We start from the raw sequence: 17,686 nt of genomic DNA, 5'->3' as shown, positions 1-17,686 counted from the left end.
AATATTTCATGCTCAAGTTTGTTTTATCTAGAGAGAAAAGCAATCCAGTTAGTCTGCTGAGAACTGTGTGCCCTGATGTTTTTCTCTAGTATCTAGCAGTTAAAGAAAATGAATAATTATTCCTAAGAATTATAGATAAACACTATATATATATATATATATATATATATATATATATATATATATATATATATATATATATATTTATTTTTATTTTTTTTTCTTCAATTAGATTGATAGCCTGGCTGAGAAAACTCTATATACATATATCTATATTTAGTATTTTCGCAATGCTTGCATTCAAGAATGTCTTACCAAAAAGAATTTCTAAGTTTCTATAATCAAAAGTAAAGAGATTTTGTGAGATGGAATATTGGTGGTCTAGGGGCCAGTAGGGTTTCATCTGTGGGAGTACAAGTCCTGGGATTACCGTCAGGACAATGAGTGGCGTCTCTTGTCCACTTGAATGTGACTGAGGTGCAGTACAAGACTAGGACACACATACAGGTGAGTCGTTTTGTCCGTATGAACAATAAAAACCCCAATATAGGATCAATACTGGGAGAGTTTCCAGCTATTACATAGAAAAAGGGGGTCAAACGTCAGAGACAGGTTAGTCTATATTCTTCTTCCATCTGAGACACATTATACATGGTGTGAGAAGGTGACAGGCAGAGTTCTGGAGTCCTAGTATATTTCTAGGACTACACTTCAGGATAGGCAAAAATGTTAAGATTAAAACTCAACTTTTATTAGTTATAATTAAAAACACATATATACCAAAATAACAGATGACCCCCAACACTATTTCAAATTGTTGCTCAGTCCAGCACTTAAATGTATTTCATTTGCTAGACAACTTGAGAGTCATTACAACAAAACATCTATTCCTAGGTGCAGCTCCACCTGGTCTAGTTGTGATAAGAAACACTCTATGTAATTCTAGTGTCCATATATAGCATGAGTGTTATAGATAGGGCAGCTGAGAGATCTGGTTGAGTTCCTGGTTATAATATAACAACAAGTAAACTAGGGTATAATGGGATTTGTATGAAAACTGTTCACTGTGTAGAACACACCTCCTATATATCCACCCACCCTTTATCCATATAACTTGTTCAGACTAAACTCATCACCATTGTATCAGTTGCCCTAATAAAGATTAGTCCTAGTATATTTCCCCCAGGTTTCTGCCATATGTGTTGTCCAGTGAGGTCTTGAGTAGGCCTCAGCCGCAGGTGTGCATCATAGGCTCGTTACTGGGCCATAAGAGGCTGCAGAGCCCCCACTTCAGGGCAGATCCTGGGAGAAAGAGGAGGCGACAGGGTCGGTCTTGAAATACTGAGAGTCCGGTGAGACGCTACTATGCCATTTTTTTGTTCGTGTGGTTATGGTAGTAAGGACATGTATCATTATTTTCATACTGTTTAGTTAGTGCTCAGACAAGCAGGGTTTTGTTTGACATTTTAGCCTAACGTTATGGCTGTATTTTGTTTTGGTTATTTTGTACCTAAATTGAAGGTTTATTTGTTTTTACTGTTTTTTCTAAATAAACCTGTTTGCACAAGGTATTGTGTCCCTATTGGGTCCACACCATTGCTGCTATTGAGTTACCCTCCCCACAATGGCTACAACAGAGATCTGCTGATGTATCAGGGGCATTTAGGTGTGGTATCTGTAGGGTTCTTGGTTCTGTGTTAGTGATTAAGCCATTTAGGAGCTCTCAGAGAAGAAGAATCTTGACTAATATACTAATAATATATATATACATATATATATATATATATATATATATATATATATGTGTGTGTGTGTGTGTGCATATATCGTATTTGGAAGCATCACAGGAGAGATTCTTCACACCTGAGATTTCAAGGTGTAGTAGTTGCATGACCCTCTCCGATATTAGTGCAAGATATTGATCATGAGGTTTTACAAAGTGAAACATGATGGATTTTTACTCTTGAGACAGTGAGACAGACCATAGGGTCGTAATGAAAAAAAATTCCTTGCAAGTTTATCTGTTAAAGCATCAATCTGCAGATATTGGGATCATGTATTCTTATGTTTGTGGCTTTACCATTCATAGGTTACTTTTGTCTCTCAATTTTTCACTTATACCATCACATGATGGGGAGGTGGCTTGTTGTCTTATTGTTTAATGATGGTTAGAATATATATTTTTGTTAGAATCTAGATTTAACATTAGTGCCATTTTTGTCAGCTACATTTTTCCATTAAATATATGTGAAGGGTCAGTTAATTTAGGAAATGAGACTGTGTCCCCTTTATGTTTGTTACTGAGCAGTTTATACAATACACTCCAGCTTCATTCCACTCCGTAACATATAATTTAACTTCTTACAAATCCTATACATTCTCGGTCTGTAGTACATCACCAAATGACTGAATATACAGTAAACTACCAAATGCATTCTTTGTATACAGCTGAAAGAAAAACTGTACAATCCTATCGAACCAACATATTCCACATGAATTACCATACAATACCATACAACTATGAATACAACTACACACTGGAATAAAAGTGGCGCATCTTTGGCACATCTTTGACGCATCCAGACAAATCTAGTTTTAGCTAAAAAATGTTACGATTTCCTACACAGGTAGGTCTGGATTCTCAGAAAAAAAAAAAAAAAAGTCTGGCTTAAATTTGAAAGAATGCACCAAAATTTTTTTCTCTCATAGTAGGCCAACTAAAAGGTGGTATAAATGTATGCTAGACAGTGTATACAAACTCCAGAGTTATCAGCCAGTTTGTGTTTTCAGACTGGTTGTCTAAATTTGCACTGCCTAACTATTAGTAAATCTGGGACATTGTACCCATGCATATCATTTGTCTCCTGTGAGGCTCATCTGTTTTCTCTACTTCATACATTAGGGTCAAATCTATAAGAAACCAGTTACGTGTATGTATGGTTAGTGGACACAAGTGTACCCAGGGGACACCCATCTAAGTATGGTGACAACATACAAACTTCATACAGGCATTGTTTTGCGTAGCAGATAATTTAATCAAGTTAGATTTCCCCTCCATACATTAATGGATGAAGCCCTTAAACCAGAGGCAAAATATCAATTTAATATACCAAAAACATCAGTGGGAGTCTGATCGCTGTAACCCTATTGATCTAAGAATTCGGACACATTTTACAATTCAGGGAGGAGATTTTTTTTTTCTTTTTTTATAAAAAGTGCACAGGACAAAGTGAAGCAAATGTCCAAAGCAATGAAAGATTTTAGCACTTAAAGGGATTCTATCATTAGAATCCTGTTTTAAGCTAAACCCACTTCGGAATAGCCTTAAGAAAGGCTATTCTTCCCCTATGGGTTTGGTGAAGTCCCCAGCGCTTAAACAGCACTGGAGGCGTCCCCTGTGCTGCGAGAAAACTATCCAGCGCCGCGCCTTCTTGTTCACTGCCTCCGCCTCTTCTTCCTTGTCCCATCACGTCTTCTTCAAAAATGCCTACTGCGCATGTCTGTCGCCATTTTCCTGTGGCAGAAAGGGAGAAGCCACAAGAAAATGGCAATTTTCCTATGGCTGAACAGGAAAGAAGAGGAGGAGGCTGTGAACAGAAGAAGGCAGCGCTGGATAGTTTTCACACAGCACAGGGGACGCCCCCAGTGCTGCAATAAAACTAATTAGCATATGAACTAAAACCAGGATATCTAAGGAATGGTGGCGCGGAGAAGACATCTAGAGATAGGGGGAGAATAGTCTTTCTTAGCTAAAAATGGGATTCTAATGATAGAAAACAAGTCTACGGCTGAAGTCCCAAATTGCAGAAGAAAAAATGCAGCATCTTATAGTCTCAGCAAAATGAATGAGACTTAATTTACTCTCGTCCCCAAATTACAAAAAAAAATTGCTGCAGAAATAATCAAAAACACATTTCCCATTAGACATACGGAAGGAGGGAAAAAAATGGATAAAGCGAAAAGTGGAAAAGTAGTGAAAAATGTTTTTTAGTCTCAATTTATCATGTAGGCTTTGGCCTAAGGGTTTGCTTGCATTGTTGTTTTCATGTTTTATTTAAAAAAAAAAAAAAAGCTAAAATGCTTTAATTTTACCAAATAAATTAAATTTCAGTCTGATAACTATTTGGGGAATATTAGAACACTGGCTGGTTTAAATAATATTAGTCAAAATAATGAATTTTTTTTAAAGATTTATATTTCTAAGAAATGGTTCCTTTGCTATGCAACTCTAGTGTTTACCTGCGTAAAATAAAGTTGCAACTTATTATGTTAAAGTGACAAGAATTCCATTAAACCCCCTATAACATTGAGATTCATAATTCCATGTTTTAACACAATTTTTTTATAAAATGTAGACTGGCCCACAGCTAGATAAAGCAGAGAACATGCAGTACGCTGAGCAGGACATTTGCAACATTTGCCAGTTTGCCCTATTGTAAATCCAGTCTGTTAGGTTTTAATATCAGGACATCTGCCATGTCCATGCCTTTGTTTAACCAAGATGATCAGACTGATGGAATTTTACAGTACTGTATATTTGTTTTACAATGTATCATTCTGCAACAGCTGACGGCTTACCCTCCCTACCAACATAAGACTTGTGATGCTTGTGCCACACTGGATCCCTTCCATTGCTGCGCCTTTACCACTGATGAGTTAATGCAGAGCTGTTTTGTCTAATAGCAAATTATTAGGAGATACTGCAGTGGAATAATAATTTAGCAAACAGATACAACAAAAGCTGCACTAGTGAGAATTGCATTTGAAACCAATAAAGGAGAGGTTGTGCCGTATATTACAAGAGATTTTAGTTTTTTTGTAATGTGTAGGTAAGTAAATTAAACTGGTGAATTTTATTATACAGACTAGACAGATAACCACTGGGAGAAAGATTAAAAGCTGATTTGCATGAAAAAGTGGCACTGTGTTTCAATGCACCATTCGCATCGCGCAGGGGGAAGTGACTAAGTCTTTCTTTTCTTGCTTTTCATATTTCGTATGCTGTAGAAATATATTCTGCTTTTAAATCAACAAATTGTAATATAAATATGCAATTGCCTGAAATGATAATCACACTGTTATTTACTAATCTTTTGTAACAATTCATATTCCCAAAAATGTTAATATTTTATAGTGTCCCAGGTATGGGCATGCTATCTGTGAATGAAGATCACAGCCCTTGGCTATACATTGCTAACATCAATGGTTATACAGATGTTGAAAACACAAAAGTTGGGCTCAGAAGCGTAAGAGCAGCGGATTTTACTATAAATCTGATTCACAGCGATTCCACAACAAAAGCCACATGAATTACAATACTACAACATACACTGAAACTGGTGAAGAGTATTTCTCAGGGCCGCACCTCTAATGAGACAAGGTGAGGCTGCCGCCTCAGGCGGCACTGTCAGAGGAGGCGACAGCCACAGGATTTTTATTTTTTTTTACCTAAACTAATCCAGGACAGGGCTGCTTTAAAAACAAACCGAGTGGCCCTGTCCTGCGTTAGTTTGGACCTCTGCGTCTGAGTGCAGGCAGTGCCATCACGCTACCTGGGCTCAGACGCAGACATTTTTTGATGGGTGAAGAGGAGGCAGCGTAGGAGCAGCAGCAGCAAAGGAATCGCAAAGGTAGGTAAGTAAATTCTTTTGGTTTTTTATTTAATAGACCACTACCTGTTGGAGTATCCCCAGCAGGTAGTGGCCTATTTACCTTCCTACCTGGGCCTGCCCAGGCCACGATCCCCAACTACCGCTATTATTATACTCAGGGATCTTTTCAGACCCCTGAGTATAATAATGAGAGCCTCAGGAAATTTGAGGGAACATAATAAACACTGTTACTCATCTCTCCTGGATCCTATACTAATCCTAGCAGGCTCTGGGCCTGTATGGTAATGTCCTAGACCACGTGACATCAGGGACATTGCCATACAGGCCCGGAGCCTACTAGGAGTAACATTGTATCCTGGAGAGGTAAGTAACACTGTTTATTATGTTTCTTCACCTCCCCCGTGTCTCTGATTATTATACTCCTGGGTCTGAAAAGATCCCCAAGTATAATAATAGTTCAGAGGTGGGCCATTATGTGGCATAATAGAGTTGTATGGGCAACTGTGGGGCATAATAGTTGTATGGAAAATTGTGGGGTATAATAGAGTTTGCGGGGCAGGGGTGCCTTTTGATCGTCCGCCTCAGGCAGCAGAGAGACTAGGTCCACCACTGTTTCTGACAAGTATGAATGTAGTTTTCAATACCCCCATCACATACAGTATATTCTACTGTTATTGTCACAGATTTGATGTGGTCATACAGTCAGTCCCTGTTTATCATGAAAAAGTGAGTTTCTATTTATTCCAGTATCATGGCTTCCATTTTTAAAGGAAGTGTATCATCAGAACCCAACATATCAATTCAGCTTTGCGGATAGATTCAGATGACCCTAACTTAATAGTGTTTCCCCTTGTGAATCCATTGCCAAGATGAGTTGTCTGGAGCAACGAGGACATTGTTGTTGCTCCAAAGCATTAACCAGTATCATCCTCAATGCTTCAAAGAGTCCATTTGTATATTGACAAAAACAGCAATATCTCAGCAACAGAGACACCAATTCAGACGAGGAAATCTCACTTTGAATCAGGTGACCCCAACCTATCTGTGGGGCTGGGCTGATGCTGGGTTCTGGTGACAGACTCCCTTTAAGGGATCCACAATGGATCAGTATGAATCCATTTTGTAATAACAGATTCCAAACACTTATAATAGGTCAGGTTCCTTTTTTGACTGGTTAATATAGTGCAGTGGACACTTTTTCTAAGTTAAAAGAAATGGAAATTTAACAGAATGGAAGTGTTACAAAGCCTAATTATAATTTTTCAGCATTTTTGTCGTAAACTCTGCAAGGATATTGATTTTGCTTGAAGTAGAGGCATTTAAGTGGAAAAAATGTCAATAGTACCTAATCCAGATTTACTACACATATAAATATCTTCAGTTTAAAATTTCTTACTCATAGATCTGACCCTATGTATGAAGGTTTTGCTGTTCAATAGTAATTTTGACCATAAGTTATTACACCCTGATCCTCACAATGTATGCATATAAGTACATATATGTCCATACTAATCTTAGCATTAATTTGGTTAAAGCCTCCAACATGAAACCAATTCAGTACAACAATGAGCCTTGTCAGGGTGGTGCGACATGATATACTGGATGAGACTATAGCTGCACTCAGTCCCGGGGCCGCTGAGGCTTTCACGTCTTAGTAAGTGGAATGCAGATTCATTTCAGCTGTATTTACTTATTGGCTGACTGATTTTGAATCAGTAAGCGAAAACACTGGCAGCAGGCTGGGGACTGGATGTGGCTATGACACCATGACACCATCCTTAGCAAAAACCTAAACAGGCTGCATTACATAACACAAAGACTGAGTGATTGCACATAAACACATATAGTATATAGATAACAGTATATAAGATATCTATCCTGTACGTGTCTATGAACTGTCACTCAGTGGTTGTGTGCAATGCAGCTTGTCAAGGATTTTGCTAAGGTGCTTCCACAGACACAATACATAGACACCTATAGGATAGATATCTATCAGCTGTGACTATAAAAAGTAGCAAGATTGTCGCAAACTCAGTCCAGTAAGTGGATGGTGTAAAATGTGTAGTAACATGTCAGGACATATCTGTCAGACTAATGCTGGGTTCACACCAGTGCTTGATTTCCTTTTCAGGTTTCCGTCTTCTGCAGACAGAAGACGGAAACCTGTCAGACCGTGTCCAGCCATGAGCGCCGGTGAGCGTTTTGTGCTCTCCTCGGCAAAACCGGGTTTTTTTTTTTAACCGGATACAAAGTCCTGCATGTCCGAATTTGTGTCCGGTTAAAAAAAAAAAAAAAAAAAAACTCTTTTGCTGCGGAGAGCACAAAACGCTCACTGGCGCTCACAGAAACCTGTAGGTTTCCGTCTCCTGTCCAGTTTCGGGCAGGAAACGGAAACCTGCATGATGGAGACCTGGGGCGCAGGTGTGAATGAGCCACGGGCAGACTAACATTGTGTGACTCCATCCTCCATTCCGCTTAAGGACTGGAGCAGGACTTTTCTCTGTTGATTTTTTTATTTTTTATTTTTTAATGTAGATTATGAGGCCATGTAGGGTTCACAATGTACATTTTTCCCTATCAGTAGGTCTTTGGAGTATGGGATGGAAATCCACGCAAACACGGGGAGAACATACAAACTCCTTGCAGATGTTTTTTTGCCCTTGGCGGGATTCGAACCAAGGACTCCAGCGCTGCAAGGCTGCAGTGCTAACCACTGAGCCACCGTGTGGTCCCTTTCTCTGTCGATTTCAGGTGGAACCTGGGTGGAAACCCAGCAGACCCTATTATAGCCTGTGGGATACGCAGGTTTCCGCTTTTTAAGCGGATATGGTTTCCATTCTTTATCAAACATCATGCAACATTTGATAAATGTGATGCAAATGCCAACACAGACTAAAGAAAAAGTTTACAAATTACCCCAATAATACATTTTTCCCATAGGGTGCAGTATACTTTTTTTTTTTTAGCTTCATTTCTTAACCGAGCTGGGACTGCAGAATCCTATTGTGTCCCAGCCAATCATATACCATAATGATATAATAATAATAATAAATTTTATTTATATAGCGCCAACATATTCCGCAGCGCTGTACAATTTGTTGGGTTCAAATACAGACAGAAAGATACAATACACCTAAAGTGTGTTATATCTATACATGGTGAGACAACGATACTACAATGTCTACCACACATACAGTAAGAAGTCTGTATGATTTCAGCATCCAATGAACAGCAGTGGTGCTGTATATGTACGATTCAGCCAGCAACAATTTGCTTGCAATGATGTCTTCAATGCATCTTCCCAGACATTTCTAAAGGTCATACAAGTTATCAATGTAATGACTGAGCCGCATACAACTGCCCTTCTATAAACAAAGGCTGAGGTGTAGGAAACTGCTTACAAGGAGACATTTAAGGTCAAATGAAGATGAACGGAAATTGTCAGCCTGTAATAAGAGTTATTTACCTGTCAGCTGACACTGACTGATCTTGTGTTCTGTGATATCACTCAGCGACTCAAACACCTGAAGGCAACTGTCACAGCTGTGAGCGGCTTCTTCCTCTAGTTCTTCCCCCTCCTCCTGCCTTTTCTTGCAATCTGTCGCTTCACCATCTTCAGATTTATCGTCTAGTTTACAGTTGGGATCTGAAAAACAGGAAAGGTTGGACATATGAAAACAATACAAGCAGCTCAACAGCAAGGGCCATTTCTATATACATTATAGCTGAACCCTGCTATAGTCAAGCCCAAAAATAAAAGTGCAACCAGTATGAAGACATAATATACAGATGTAGCAGAGCGTAGTGTTATTTGGCACAACTCAACATAAAAGTAAACCAGCTGAGTTATTGCAGTTGGAGGAGTTATCATGGTGTATAAAAACTGATACATAACAAATACAGCACTGCTACATCAGTACTATGAGGCTATAGGACAACATACATGATGCTGAATGCATGGTATACACTAATTTACAGTAGTTCATAGACAGTATTTTATAGGTAACTCAATATCAATGACTATATGATTATGGGGACAATATGTTTGCTTATCAGTTTAAGAGGGGATCTATATCAGTAGCTGTTAGTGATGTAGTAGTGGTCTAGAATAGATAGTAATGTGAATATACAACAAACTGAAATACATAGCAGCCATTATTGCAAAATAAGCTAAAACTATATAGCTAAGCCAGCATAAAATAGTCACATCTACATCTAATTCTTGTGGTTAATCCAGGTCTCCTGTCATCGACGCGCCTCATATGGCTTCTACAAAATAATCTGATCGACGCATGTGACACAGTGCCGACTCTAAAAGAACAAGACTGTGATGTTACAAATAAGGCATTATTCACACATCCACTTTAGTCATGGAGAGCACATGATCCTGCTCGTTTTCACGCTGTGAGAAGTCGGAGGTTGATCAGTTTTTAAGTCCGTGAAAAACAGATCAACTTATTTTATATTAGTATACTTTGTAATATCTCTGGGCCTGTGACAAACAATCCCACAGCCATGAAAGGGTATTGGTGGTTCTTATAACAGACTAAGAGCAAAAAGATTGGAGGTATCCATGTGCCCAATAAAATCAATGGGTGCGCATTAAGTCTGTGATCGACAAGGCCTACCTCAGTGCACCTACCTACCCAGTGCACATGGAAGGTAATATCTACTTTAGTCTAATGGGGGTGTCCAAATTTATTTACTGAATAATGAATACTTATATAATGATCTCATTTTGTAAGGGTCAGCCACCTGCGGCAACTGTGCCAGGCTCAGGTATATCTACTCGGCACAGGGATCTCTCAGACGTGTTGCTTCAGGAGAGGAAGTACTAAGGAGGGAACATGAGGTGCCATATAGCGCCTGAGCTAGCCTAGCTAGAGGGCAACAACTGTTTTTATACCTTGAAGCAAGTTCAAAAGTCTAATATGTCAGTAGAACACGCAAAAGTGGGCGCTCATTTACGTCAACAAGACTGGAGAGGTTTCTATAAATTAATTCAACATAAAGTTGGGGCTGTGTAAATGAGTCCTCTGAGTCCTCCATTCACACAAAAGCCGATCCTATCACCAGAGCAGGATCTCATTGAAATATCCCAATTTAGCCAATTTATACATGTTTTGCTGCATTAGAAGCATCACTGGAGTCTTAGGCTCAAATCCAGCCAAAGACAACATCTGCAAGGAATTTGTATGTTCTTCCCATGTGGGTTTCTTCTGGGTACTCCAGTTTCCTCCCACACTTCAAAAATACACTGATAGGTCATTTAGATTGTTAGCCCTATTTGGGATAGTGCGTACAATATATGTAAAGCGCTGCAGAATATGATGGCGCTATATATGTTAGCAAAATAAAATAAATACATAATGGTGTTTTATGACTTTCATGTTGAGGTTGACATCCCTGCACGGAACACTAGTCTTTTCTTTTTCACTTGGCACACCATACATAAAAAAAAGAGTTGTCGATCCCTGTTATATTTCATAGTTTGTACTTTCAAGACATCTGTGTGCGGTCACTGAACAGATAAACTGTTTGCATTTCATACAAATAGGTTAACAACACTCTGCAAAACACAGCAATAGCAGCAGCACAAAACTCTACTGTCCTGATCTATGGCTGATTATTACATGTAAGGGTTTGTCCAGCCTTCAAATGGTATAACATTGTAATACTTACCTTACCAATTTCCCCTACCACCACTCCTGTGATTACTCTTCCCATTTCTCCAGTGGTCTATGTATCTTGGTCTCCAGTGACAATCACAGGCTGTAGTGGTGACCTCAGTGATGTCAGTGCCATGGTCTGGATGCAGTAGTCACATGACAAATACTCACTGGAGGCCAGAATGCAGAGACCAGCAGGAAATCTGGGAAGAGAATAGGAGCAGTGGGGGACTGGCAAGGAGAGTATTATCATATTGGGTTAAATAACTATAAACAATTGTAAACTTTTGGTTAATAAATATGTCAGTGGTCTTGACAACTCTTTGGCATATTTTGATACACGGACAATGATAAAAAGAGCTACAAATTAGACATGAATTGTATTAGAAAAACTGCAGAAACCTCTCTTCTTGTTATATAGTCTTGTTAGAGTTAATTCATACTTGAAAACAAAAACCAATGAAGAGTCATTGGAAAAGGTATCACACAACAGCAATTTAACCAATTAACTTAATTCTGATTACAATATATATATAGTGTGTGTTTGGATGTTTGTGTGTTTGTTCCTCAATCACGCAAAAACGGCTGAACGGATTTGGATAAAATTCGGCACATACATAGATTGTTACCTCGATTAAAATATAGGCTACTTTTTATCCCGGTAAATGACATGACTTCACGACTGTTATGAATTTTTGTACACCTACTATATTACACTGCTCTTATCTCACCTTCTGAGGAAGCCAGGGCTGTTATCTCTCTGTGTAAACATACACTAACCCTCAGTGTACATACATTTGCATATTATCTTATCTGCTCCAGGCCCTGCTGACACACTGACATGGGCAAACACCTTTAATCCAAATTGGCAGTTTGTCAATTTCCAGCATGCCTGGAAAAAGAAAATCTAATTTGTCCCAAACAACGAGCCCTATGAAGGAGCCATCATTCAGCTGACAGGGATCATCAGCGCCAACAACACGCTCATTATATGGTGTCCCAGCGTGCTGCTGAGATACCAGAACAATCACGGCACAGCTCGAGGAATGAGTTCAGCGGCAGGCCAGCTTGACAGCTGCCAAAACGCCGAAGCAGGCGGATCATCAATGCCAACAACACGCTCATTATATGACTTTCCAGCGAGGTTCTGAGATACCAGAACAATCACAGGCACAGTGCAAGAAACAAGTTCAGTGGCAGGCCAGCTTGAGAGCTGCCAAAACGCTGGAGCATGCGGTTCATCAACGCCAACAGTACACTCATTACATGGCATCCCAGCGAGCTGCCGGAACAATCACAAGCACGGTGAAGGAACAAGGTCAGCAGCAGGACAGCTTGAGAGCTGCCAAAATGCCGGAGCAGGCAAAACATCGACAGCAGGAATTCGCTGAATATAGGCGGATCATCGACGCCAACAACCCGCAGACGAAGTCGTGGGCAGAAGCTAATATATATATATATATATATATATATATATATATATATATATATATATATATATATATATATATATGTATATATACACAGTACATATATACACACAGACACACACACCTGTCATCAATTTCGAAAGGTGTCATCTTGAAGGGGATATTCATAAAACAAATGTGTATAAGGAGACTATAACCTGCTATAGCAGTGATAATGGACCGCTGCTGCTGACACAGTTTGTGTTCACGCACTCACAGATATCCTGTTGGAGGCCATATGTACATAGGTATTCTGACCTAGAAACATTAGGACTCATTCACCAAGTTCAGCATCCAGGTGCTAGCTGTTGTGTTAACAACCAACACGGCCTTGTAATCTTTAATGGATCTATTCACATGACCGTTCTTTTAGCAGTTCATCTGAAAGATTCAAGAAATAAATAGAATCTGTCATTTCTTGGACTGAGTTCATGGATCCCTCAATAGTCGTGAAACAGTAGAATTACTTCTAGAGAAAAATAGCTTTCTAAATATGGCACCTGACAAGGAGCCATACAGCCCCTTGGACTTCCATGGTGGCTCTTTAAAATGGGTTCTGCAGCGCGCACGAGCCTTTACCTTGTACGGTGGTACTACATACGAAGCACAAGACATAGCACCATTGATAAATGAACCAGGTTGACCATTAGCATACTTGACACACTTTCTAATCCACAAATCGGGAGAGCAGAATTTTTAAAGGGACTCCACCAACACCAGTAGAACGGCTTCAGAACTAAGTACATGCTGTTGTAGGGACTGGAAGCGGCATATACAGCATACCATTTTTGTGTAAAAATACAATCGTGCTGCCAAGAAGAAAATCTTTTATCTCACAACAATAAAACTCAGGATGATGAACATATTTTAATAGGACCATGATATACAACCAAAGCCACAAAACAGAGAAATGTAAATCTTTATTATTAACGTCCACCTGTTCTACTGAAACATACTTGCTCGCAAACAGCGCTGCCATACTATCCAATCTGTCCTATTTAGCACATCAAACATTGTTAAACAGATTTGCGTGCAAAGAAAAAAAAAATTAAAGGCTTCATCAAGCAGAAATCAATAGCTGACAGGCTTGTGTCATTATATAGAAAACAGATCTGAATAACATCAATTTAATGTAAGCAATTCTGTTAGGTATTGTAGAGACGGATGTATAGTACAAAGTAGATATCAACAAGACTGCAAACCACAAACTAAAGAGGACTTGTCACAAAAATCTAAATGCCATACATCATGGATTGCTGCTGTACCCCTAAACAATCCATCTACCTGTTGACCCAATATGAGCCCTTATCGTCCAACTAGGAAGTTACCTTTTATTTTGGCTGAGAACAACAACCAGTTGCCGCAGAGTTGAAGAACAATATCTAATGTACATATAACTACCAGGAGCCATGACTACTATATTGGAGTCAATGGGAAACCGATTTAAGGAGTATTGTGATTGTAATACATTTTCTGTCTTGGAATCGGTATGAAAAACTTTGTGAGAATTTATCTATTGTCTAAGCATCCCTTACTTAAGGCCCGCAAATGGTCAAACAAACGTTCCATCCTGGTTTTTGCTCATACAAACATGTCCCTGATCGGTCACCAAAAGCTTGTCAGCTCACTGCTTCATTTATGTGGCCATGCATATACCCTTTGGTTTGCCACTAAGATCCCCATTGTTAACAGGGTATGTGCAGGTGACACCAATGTAGATGTATGAGAGGAGGGGCTTGGATGAACAAGTTATTCACACCCCTTCCTGTGATTGCACTGTGAAAATAACACTGAAGACGAGTACTGACCGAGTCACTCCATTATCAGTCATTATGGGCTTTTCTGCGAGCCTTGGCTTCCTGAGAAGTCTGGATACACATATATTTATACAAAGCACGAATCCTAAAAAAGCAGAGCTGTATTCGAGCGGGTAAAAGCAGAGGCTGAACCAATGATGTGAAAGGTGGAGTCTCCCAGACTACCTGAAGGACCTATTTCCCGCAAAATCACCCTGTTTATCATTGTAGAAGCTTTTATTTCTGATAATCTGCCTATTAGTGCCAACAGTCACCCAAAGGGTATTCGGCTGAATTCAGAAGAACCAAAAAGTCATTGTCCACTGGCCATCACCCTGCCCATGAGCTTTAGCACTCATTCCCCTATATACCCACTACATTGGCCAATCGGCACGCTTTGTAGTCAGTCAGCAATCGTCATAGAAAGTCTTTAGGTATAATACCACCCTAAGACTACCTCTAGACTCTTTAGCTAAGCTGTAGTCACCTATCACAACTCTCTAAATACAGACATGTCCATATATGAGAAAGACTAACTGATTAGGGTCTCCTACCGTCACAAAAAAACTAAAAAGGAGCCCCAACCAGATGTTAAAGATGTTAAGCAGCTACGCATGCTCAGAGCCCCAAAGATCATAAAACATATTTGCCAATGCATAATTGTTAGTTGCAGATCCTAGGACCTAGACCATGGGATCCAGAAAATGATCATACTTTTCAATCCCAAAATAAGCAACACCTCACCATTTTGAAATTAAATACATTCTAAGAAATATTCAAGGACAGAGCAAAAAAAGAAATTAAAAAAAAATATTAAAAGAAGCATTATACGACTGAAATTCATTTTGACATGAAAAATAAACTAAAATGTGGCGCCTATAGCAGACGTCATTTAAAGATGAAAAGAGGCAACATACACAGCACAGAAAATAGTCTGATTTCAAAAACAGAAAAAAAAAAACTTTTCCATTTCAACTGCAGCACCCTAATAGGGAACAGATGCAAGAAGAAAGCGGATTTGACAGGGGAACAGTGTGTGCATTACATTGTCATTGGTGAGCTAGAAACCAATTGAAATGTTTTGATAAATAAGACTGAACCGTTCGTTTTTCTTTGTTTGCATTGGTCAATACAAATAAAGATTTTGGCAATTACTGATAAGTACGAATGAGTCAAGGTTGTAGTAAACCCATTGCGGAAGGCAAGAAAAGCCAATGCAATCGATTCTCAGAAGGTCACTTTCCCTGGATTCAACCTATCCTTCTTTTCTTCCTTCTGAGAAGTCAATGCCCCAACTGTACATCAATTGCCTGTCTCAAAGCCGCAATTTACATTTACATTAATAGGGTTTAGCATTTACATTCTCCTATGCCAAAACTCTACGGAAACTATAAAAGACAAATCAACAACGGAGTAGAAATTGATTAGTAATACGATTGCTGTAAACTAAATGCACAATACATAAAAGAAGTCCTGCCCCAGCATAGAAGAATGTTAATCCAGCTCCATACATATCAGTAACAATGCAGCACAAGGTTTAGCTACAAACTGCAAGCAAACTTTATTTAGATGGGGTTATTTATTTCTTGCTCTTATTACTATTGTTTCATTAACCCAAAATTGTAACAGCTATGCATACCATTTCAGCTATTTTTTATGGTGCAATGCAATGAAAAAAATATATTAAAAGTACCGAAACTCTGCAAATAGTCTCAACTAAAAATCTGCCATTATGTGTCTACGTCTCGCAGAGATCTACAGATGTAGCAAGTATCAACTGTACAGCATGGAATTCTAATGCACTATTGAGCTATGGTCCCATGATGCGCAAAAGGAAAAAAAACGCTATGTTTTTGGCTTCTACAGGAACATTGAGCTTTCCAGTACCGGCAAAGTGAATGAGACTCCACACATTACGGGGGAAAAAAAGCTGTGGAAACGCATGCGCTTTTGAAAATTGCAGCATTTTAATTTTAGCTGCAGAATTGCATGTGCTTTACCTATACTCCATAGAAAATGCAGTAATAATGCAATACATTTTTGCGTAATTCTTTTGCTGTGTTTCAGTACATGAGGCCTTAGCCTAATAACAGCATGCTAAGAAAAATAATACAGTTCACCATGGTACAATGTCTAAATGGAGCAGCGTGATATTTGTATAGTTGGAGTCTCCATGTGAGAGACCACCTGTATGTAGTCTTTTTCTTGAGACCTGGTTCACATCTGCATTCGGTATTCCATTTGGGGCATCTGCTTGGGGACCCCCGAACGGAATATCAAACACATTGACAAGCGGTGAGCAATGAAAGCACACGGACCCCATAGGCTATAATGGGGTCCGTATGTTTTCTGCACAGTGTCCGCATGGAACATGTGGAGAGAAAAGTACTTTCCTCTCTGCATGACTCATGCGGACACCATGCAGAAAGCACACGGACCCCATTATAGTCTTTGGGGTCCTTGTGTTTTCATTGCTCACCGCTTGTTAATGTGTTAAGAATTCCGTTTTGGGGGGCCCCCAGGCGGACTCCCCGTATGGAATACTGAAAGCAGATGTGAACCAGCCCTCAGTCATGTGTCACTCCACTCACTTGTGACAATATTTTTACATACATGCAGTCTTTGGTGCGTGAAAATGGTGATTTTTTTTTTTTCTCCTTCACCATAACCATCTGTGCATGCACCTAAATTAAACATAGTCTGTTCCTACATCATATGGGAATGGCAAGAGAAAATACTATAGCTTCAGTAGGGGATCCCTGATGAAATGACCTTATTTTACGAAAGAAAGAACACTTATGTCATTATTACATTCGGCTTACTTAGAGGGAAAAAAATGGTAGTTTAGCTGTAGTTTTATTTCTCTCCTCCAACAGATATGGGTCACAGGTTTTCCCACCTGACACCAGCACAACACAGAATAGTGTTTTGTTCCTTGAGCCACAGTGCTTGATTGAAGGGAGAAAAACTATATACAGCTGCCTAGCAGCGGGGGGCGATAAATAATGAAGTGTTGTGAGCACCTGACTTGCCTTGAAATGCTTAAATGTTACACCTTATGTAGAACTGCCTTGATAATCCAAATACTCAAAAGAATCCAACTTTGATAGCAAGGAGCTTATTAACCTTTTTTCCCTGTT

The 17,686-nt window shown here is 39.2% G+C and overlaps 1 protein-coding gene across 4 annotated transcripts in view; it reads right to left on the bottom strand.

Moving 5' to 3' along the window:
* The window catches only part of ZNF521 (zinc finger protein 521), a 274,278-nt gene that overhangs the window by 233,175 nt on the left and 23,417 nt on the right, over positions 1-17,686 (bottom strand). For all 4 annotated transcript variants that reach the window (XM_075270595.1, XM_075270598.1, XM_075270596.1 and 1 more), the window contains one exon: positions 9,079-9,258. In XM_075270595.1, coding sequence (XP_075126696.1) covers positions 9,079-9,258 — 180 coding nt within the window. The remainder of the gene's footprint in view (positions 1-9,078; positions 9,259-17,686) is intronic.

The sequence above is a fragment of the Leptodactylus fuscus genome, chromosome 4 (assembly GCF_031893055.1).
Source record: "Leptodactylus fuscus isolate aLepFus1 chromosome 4, aLepFus1.hap2, whole genome shotgun sequence".
Taxonomy (NCBI): domain Eukaryota; kingdom Metazoa; phylum Chordata; class Amphibia; order Anura; family Leptodactylidae; genus Leptodactylus; species Leptodactylus fuscus.
Note: the sequence above shows the minus strand (reverse complement) of the source record. Positions and strands in the feature narration are given on the sequence as shown.